The sequence below is a fragment of the Zonotrichia albicollis genome, chromosome 6 (assembly GCF_047830755.1).
Source record: "Zonotrichia albicollis isolate bZonAlb1 chromosome 6, bZonAlb1.hap1, whole genome shotgun sequence".
In the NCBI taxonomy this organism is placed as follows: Eukaryota; Metazoa; Chordata; class Aves; order Passeriformes; family Passerellidae; genus Zonotrichia; species Zonotrichia albicollis.
Genome location: NC_133824.1, coordinates 4578372 through 4586224, shown reverse-complemented (window position 1 = coordinate 4586224; position 7853 = coordinate 4578372). Strand labels below are relative to the sequence as shown.

The window sequence follows — 7853 nt, the reverse complement described above, 5'->3', positions numbered from 1 at the left end:
GAGGGCACCTCAGCCCGTCCCGCTGCCCCGCTCAGCCTGCGGGAACACCCCGAGGCGCGGCCGGAGCCCGGGCGGAGCGGGGGAGCCGTCGGGAGAGCCCTGATCCCGCCGGGATAGCCCCGAGAGCCGTCAGGAGCGCTCCGATCCCGTCGGGAGAGCCCCGATCCCGCCGGGAGAGCGCCGGGGGCGGAGGCGCCGCCAGCCCCGCCCGCTCGGTGACGAGCGCGAGCTGCGGCCCACGTGACGCGCGCAGCCAATGGGCGGGCAGGGCCCGCTCCCCGCGGGCGGGGGAGGAAGGGGGAGCACCAAGGCCGCCGCGGAGCGGGGGAGCGGCAGCGCGGGGCGGGCGCGGCGCGGAGCTGAAGCGGGGCCGGCGGGGGCTGCGCCTCCGCGGCCATGCCGAATAAAAACAAGAAAGAGAAAGTGAGTCGGGGGGGGAATCGGGAGAGGCCGAGCCCCGCGGGGAGGCTCTGGGGTGCAGGCCCCGCAGGGAGGAGGGGCCTGGGGTGGGGGGCGGCAGCGGCGAGCGGCGCCCGTTCCCAGGCGCTGGGAGAGCCGCGCGAGGGGCAGCCCCGGGTGAGGGCAGCTCCGTCCCTCCCGCCCTCGCTGCGGAGTGCCGGCCTCCCCCGGGTGCCGGGGAGGGGGCAGTTCCCGGCGGGGCCTAGGCCGGGGGTGCCGAGGCGGGGTCCTGGTACCGTCTCGCCGGCGGCCGTCGGAGGGAGGGAGTCGGTGGAGGGCGGCCGTGGGTTTGGCGTGCGGGGGAGTGCTGGAGGGAGGGGATGGGAAACGTGTCCTCAGCCCGGGCTGGCTGAGGCGGAGCGGGGCTCTCGCTCGGGGCTGGCCCGGGGGCGTTGGGGAGGGGGAAGGGATTATTTCCATGGCAAGGTGGGGGCGTCCGTGCCCACGGCTGCTTGCCGGGGCCCCGTCCTGGGAAGTTTGGCTGCTGCGTAGCTCTGGCTGCGGTGGGGGTTGCGCTTTTGGGATCTCCATAAGTATTCAAGGAGCGATGATCGCCCCTCGGAGGCTTTCAGCTCCTTCTCCTGACAATAGAATGAACCGAGCTTTGGCCCCGCTTTGCCTGAGGCTCCGGGGAGCGATTTGTCTGGCGGCTACGAAAGGGGCTTGCACAAGTAATGATGGCAGAAAACTTGTAAACCCGGCAGGAAGTTAGCTGGATTGCACTTTATTTTGTGTGATAGGCAATTAGCCGTGAGTGGCAGTCAGAAACAGTGAAGTGTGCTGTCCTCCTCTGCCAGCTGCTGTCCCTCTCCACCGCTTCTGTTTAGCTTTTAGTTTGTCAACGTCATTTTAAAATTGGGTGTAGGGAGGTTGAATGTTGAGGTTTTTGGGAGTTGTTTGCTTTAAATTTTCCCAATATCCTTGCCCCTTTCGATGTTAAAAACATTGAAACTTTTTTTTTCACTTTTCTGAGAGTAACAAATCTCAGAAGTGGTTGAAGGACTCAAGGTAAGTACAATGCTGTGATGCAGAAAATTGAGTTGTGGGCCTACTTCTAACAGTGGACTTTCTAGCCCCTAGAAGAGACAAAATAATAAAGTGTAAAACGTGTACTATATTGATGCTGGTTTCAAATCTAAACTAAATATAAATATTTCTGAACCAAAAAACCAAAGACAGCAAGGTAGTAAAACTAAGTAATTTCTTAGACATAGATCAAAACATTTGCATTCTTTGTCCCTGCCTGCTTACCTATGTGAAAGCTTATCTTTATAGGTGAATTTTGAGGCATAAATAAAACTCCAAAGTCTTTCTACCGATAAAAAATTATTAAAGTGGCTTTGTGGAGACTTACAGGTCAATATTATCATCTTCCAGGTAAATTGTATCATTTTTATTCTGCCAATTTTATTACTTTTAACAAGTATCTAAAAAAGCCTGATTCCTCGACTTAAGAATCTGTCTCGATCTCCTTAAAAACAAAAACTGAAACTGCAAACTTTTTTTTTAAGGAACCTGCAAAATCAGTTAAGAGTGGAAAAAGTGGCAAAGATGGACAAGATAACCAAGAACATGAGGTAAATATTACTAAAAACCATAGTATTTTTCACAGTTATTTTAGTAACTTCTATAAAGTGCTTTAAGGTTTTCTACATTGTTATTTTGACATTATGATAGTTTTGAGGGAAAATGAGGCTGGAACTACTGCCTGGTATTTGGCAAGATATAAAATGATGCTTTTAAGAAAGTCAGTTTTATTTAGAGTAAATAAATATTTGCTTGCTACGGTCTTAAATAGTCATGTATGCCCTTTTTTGGTTATGAGATATACATCTGTCTTATTTTCTGCTTTTATTGTGAGTTTTTGGGCTTCTCTTCTTGTTGCTCAATGTCATTTTTAGAATTCTCTGTAATTCCCAGAGGTCTCTTCTCTCAAACTGTCGATGCTGGCATGTCAGTGAAGTGTCAGTAGCCTGGTTTATTGTCAGGAGACCTTAGGCATAATCAAAGGCTGCCAGCTGTTGTGTTGTGTAGTTCCTTTTTATAGGTATATGATGAAGTGTGCCACTTTTGACTAATTATTCTGTTGATTTTTTTTCTCCTCCTTCATTTCTCTCTCTTTTGCCCACTAGCAAGGCACAGCAACTTGAAAAGGGATGATTAAATCATTATTTACTCCCTTGCACACGTTCATCCAGCAACTCAGAATTAGTAGTTTTGTTTGATTTGGAAATCCACCATTTACGTTAATTTCCTGAAATGTCCTTTAAAATGTTCTTGGTAGTTTAAATGTAAAATGGTATTCTGAAAAGTTATGTATTTCAGCCTCTGAACAATTCTTGATACTGAAAGATAATGTTTGAGAACAAACCACTCATCCAGCTTTACTGTTTTTGCTGTCCTGAAATGACTGGTAGGGGTAGGTGGGTTGGACTATTTATTGTATGCAGCTCAATGAGTTCTCATTTGTCTGTTGTGCAGAGTGATTCATGCTACTGTCATAAATCAAGAAGATCATTAAAACTTGTAATTTGAGTGCAAAAGTATTTTGGTAAATTCCTGTAAGAGTGATTGAGTTTTGATGGAGGGAAGCTAGCTGCTAGAAAGGATCTCAGCTGCCAGGGGAGCTTGTGGAATGAAGTGGGAAATGTATCAGTGTAGATGTTCATAGTGGTGTAAATAGATGTCCTTCATTGTGATGTGTTCTGTCTTTGCAGTATATTGCTGTGATAATAAAGACAGTGTCACTTGGCCATAATTTTAATTCCTGGGTAGTTGTAAGACTCATTATTATCACCATCTTTGGAGTACATTTGTTGACTACTTGTTTTCTCAAGCTTCTGAATGACAAGTTTCTGAGACCAAGACTAATTTTCCTATTCTCTCTTGGTACTTCAGGATTGAGTGTAAAGCTCCCCAAGATAATAAGTGAAGAGCTTTGTATGGTAGCCAAAAATGTGTATGTGGGTTTCTTTGTCATTTCTTCCTGTCTTTGCAGATCTAGATTTTTGGGTTTTAAACTTGAAATGTGAGAGAGATGAATCTCAATTGAAGAATGTTTTACTGTTCATACACTGTTTCCTTTGTCCATCCCGGTAGAATTCCCAATGAAAAGTACAGTTTACTTGTCTAGGATACTTGGCCATATGTGAGCAGGGGCAGAATGGGAAAGGAACTGGGAGTGTGACTGGCAATGCAGTATGGTTGTCATTCCCAGTGGGCATTATTTAGTCTCCATACAGTTTTAAACACCTCAGTGCTTGACTCATTATCTTAATTAATAGAGTAATTGCACACAAAATAGTAATGTAGACTTTGCATTCTAACATGGCTGGCTGTAATCCTGCTGGATGTTAGTTGGTGCTTATATGGGCAGAGAGGAGGCTATTTATTAACACAGTGAAGGTTGGTAAGTACAGAAATATTCAGGAGCATCCTGTTAATACATTTTTAGGTTTCCTTTCTCTTCGAGAAAGGTTGTTGTCCTGTGTCGTTCTACATATGTTTTAATATGGCTTTTAAAAAATCCTCTCCTAGACTATGAGTAGGTTTGGAAATATGGTGGTTCATTTCAGCTTTTTGTTTCTCAAAATGCATTTAATGCATATGCATTTAATGCAAATGAATTTAATGCAAATGGCAGATTGTAAAGACTAGAAACCGCCTGCTGTTCAAAGAACAGGGACAACACAAGCAGCAGCATCCCACAAATACTTTATTTATAGATACTTTTATAGCACTTAACTAAATTCATGATGCCTTGAACTTCTATAGATAAAAAAAGTAAAACAGATCTTAGTATTTACAAAAATGAGCATGTGTTTTTCCTGTCTTGCAGTCAGAGAAATGAGGTTTCAGTTGATGGAAGCTGTACAGCAAGTTTGAAAAGGGATTGAAATGATTCCTGGTATACCAGGTCCAGAATGCCCATGCTAAAAGAGGTGAAAATCACTGAAGCTGATGGTTTTTGCATTAGCTGAGTGTGTTTACTCTAAAGAAGCCTTGCTACATGTGAAATAGCAGGGACCTCCCTTCTGAATTGCTGTGTGGTCAGCTGCTGATGTTTGAGGAGAGAAAATCACAGTAATGTTTATGTAGGATCTTCCATCCTGGTATACTTTCCTTTAAGCCAGTGTGTGGTTTAGAAGGTTGTTTAACTGGAAGTTGTGTAAAATTAGTATTAAATTATTAATTATGTAATTGACATTTATATATATTTTTAAGATGTATTTTATATTTAGGGTTTTTTTCCCCAAAATCCTGCTTAATGTCCCCTACGTAGGAGGACTCCTGTTACTTTGATTGTCCTTCTATTGTTTCCATTTCGTTTTGTGACAGATACCAGAAATGCACAGTCTGTATGAGGTGAGGGCACCTTGTCCTTCTGTACCCAATGCCATTACTCCAGTTTCCAGTTGCATGTTGCTTGTTTATTGAACACTTAAGAAAAAAGCTAATATGATTGATCTCCTGTCTAAGTTTATTTTGTAACCTGTTAGTAAATGTTAATAAATTAGACTAAATAGTTGCCAGAGCAGTTAAATCTATTCCTTTAAGTATAGCCTCCTATTTCATCAGTTAGTCCAGCATAGTAGGGTCTTTAGGGTGTGAACAAAGACTTAGTCTGTTGTGTATTGTTTTTCCCCTCTATGGGAGTAGTGTCTCTGCTCTGGTAAATTCTTGGGGTCTTTGTTTTACAGTGCCCAAAAACTATACTTGCACCAAAAACTGATACTGAGAATTAAACCCACCTGGATGTGGTGATTGGCCATTCCATTGGTACCTTGTGGACATATGCCCTGTGATCTAACTGGCTTTTGAAGGAATTATTTATCTGCTGGATAAGCTTTGTTGCAGGGTTTTGTTTTGTCACAGGGGTGTGGAGGTCTCCTTTTGAGTGGAGGCAGTAGTAATTTATGGACAGTCTTGTTTAGAAAAGGTGACTGGGTCATAGTTAATGACTGTTGAAAAACATAACCTTTTTCTATCTCTAGAAAAACCTAACCTAACACCTAAAATAATTCAAGTGCACTACTTCAGCAGTGGTTTTCAAATACTACCACAGAGGAAGGAAGTTAAAATTCTAACCCTACATACTCTTTATTTCTGACTTTTTTTTTTGTCTGTGGGAGAGTAGGTGGTAAAACTTGCTCTTTTCAGCAGTCACTGGAACAGTTCAGGACAATTAATTCACAACTGTGATTCACCTGGGGGATGGAAGGGTCAGAAGTAGCTGGTGGCCTTTCATACATGACAATAGTCTGGTATAAAACAAGGTGACAGGGAGTGATGGCTTCTTCTGTGTCTAGCTGGACTGGCCTAAATTGGCATGAAACGTCTACATTTAATTTGTTTTTATTTTCAATCCAGATGCTGAGTAGTCTGTAGAAGGCAAAGAATATTTTTGTTGTTTGAGAAAGTATTGGCTTGGTGACTATCAGCAAATGAAAACAGAAATTATAAGTCATTCCTCTGCCATGCAGAAAAGCAAACGGAAAACTAATGTGGTTTTGAGAAGCCTCTCTCTGTGTATATCCTCTTGTTTCCACGTGCTGTCCTTGTTGGTTCTTTCTACTTTAAAGGTATTTTGTTGTGGGGTTTTTTTCCTTCTTTTTAATGTAGGTAAATCAAAATGTAATAAAATGCAAATTGTAGTAGCCATTTTTCTTGCTGTGCAAGAAATGGATCTATTGATAGCATACGTTGCTGATGTTAGACTGTAATCACTGCTGAGACCAATTTTAAAAATAATTTAAAGTCTTTTAAGTGCTGATCCATGCTTCTATCCTGCCACTGTCTCACAACCATCACTTTTCAGTAGGTGTATTACTGTAATGGGTTCCAGTGCAGAAATTTTGTAAGGCTTTGTTTTCAGAAGTTTTTCTTCCCTGCTTTTTGAGGCCTTTTTAATTTAGAAGTTAATTTCTTAAGCTACTTAGCATAGTGGGAATACTTTTCAGTAAATGGATTTTCCAAAAAATTCTAGAAATCTGTTTGCATCTTCAAAACACATCACCACAAGTAATGATTTTCATCCCTCTGAAAGAACCTCCAGAGGTGGCTCTCCAGTTTTCCATGATCACCTTTCCTCTATTAGCCAGCACATGGTGGGGAAAGACTGTCAGTATTCTCACTACTTCTTTAAATAATTCCTGACTATATGAGCACAAAGGATTGTCACTTCCATTAACGGTAGGAAATTGCAAAAGGAATGGTAGTAGAAGCAGTGTTGATGTTTTTTGCATGGCTTTTTAAGCTGAGATCACATGTGGAAGTATCCTAACATTTAAAGGAAAGCAAGGAATAGACAAAAGCAATAAATCCAGCACTATTTTGTGTTAACAGGTTTCTGTGATCAGCTGAAGTTACTCAGAATGTTGAGTGGATATTCTCTATATATGCTGCTTATTTTTGTCATGTTTACTGTTTGTGATTTTCATTGTTGTGCTATTTACCCTGAGAAACAAACATACCTGATCTTGAAGATGGGGACTGTTACACAGTGTCCAATTTGGGACTAGAATTTTCTACTTCAGAATTTTTTTTAAGTTATACTTGAAAGCCTTGGCACAAGTAAGCACTAATCTGGCAGTTCATTTAGACACCAAGGCAGATGAGGTTGAAGTTTGGGGATTGGGGAGGGGACAAAGTTCTGCAGTTGTTTTGTCTTCCTTGTTAACCTGTATTAGGACTGCTCATAAATAATTTCTTGAAATACCGTCTTGTCACAGGTAGGTATTTATCCACTCATGTGAATAAATCCATCCATCATTTAGGTAATTTCTGTTATTGTTATTCAGTTGTAGAATCACACAATGGGATGGGTTGTGTTGAAATGGACCTTAAAGTCCATCTAGTCCCAATCCCTCTGCCATGGGCAGGAACACCTTCCACTGGACCAGGTTGCTCACAGCTCCATCCAGCCTGGCCTTGAACACTTCCAGGGCTGGAGCATCCACAGCTTCTCAGGGGACACTCTTCCAGTGCCTTACCACTCTCACAGTGAAGAATTTCTCCCTGATATTTAATCTAAACTTACTGTCAGTTTAAAGCCATTCCCCCTTCTCCTGTCCCTACATGTCCTTGTGAGCAAAAGTTTCTGCATCTTTCTTGCAGGTGCCCTTCAGGTACTGGAAGGCTGCAATTAGGTCACCCCAAAGCCTTTCTTCTCCAGGCTGAACAAACCCAATCCTCTCAGTCTTTCTCCTAGCAGAGGTTCTCCATCCCTGTAATCACCTTTGTGATCTGCCTCTGCACTTGCTCCAGCAGCTCCATGTCCCTCCTGTGCTGAGGCCCACACAGCTGGACGTGGTGTTCCAGGAGGGGTCTCAGCTGAGCAGAGCAGAGGGGCAGAATCCCCTCCCTCCCTCCCTCCCTCCCTGCTGCCCACGGTG

At 43.2% G+C, this 7853-nt stretch overlaps 1 protein-coding gene across 2 annotated transcripts in view; it reads left to right on the top strand.

Moving 5' to 3' along the window:
• The first annotated feature begins 266 nt into the window (after positions 1 to 266).
• The window catches only part of PPP2R5C (protein phosphatase 2 regulatory subunit B'gamma), a 73090-nt gene continuing 65503 nt past the window's right edge, over positions 267 to 7853 (top strand). Inside the window, exons 1-2 of one of the 2 annotated variants that reach the window (XM_074542340.1) lie at positions 267 to 423; positions 1971 to 2036. In XM_074542340.1, coding sequence (XP_074398441.1) covers positions 397 to 423; positions 1971 to 2036 — 93 coding nt within the window. In that variant the 5' untranslated portion in view covers positions 267 to 396. Of the gene's footprint in view, positions 424 to 1970; positions 2037 to 7853 lie in introns of those variants that run through there. The other variant, XM_074542341.1, reaches the window with a different exon arrangement.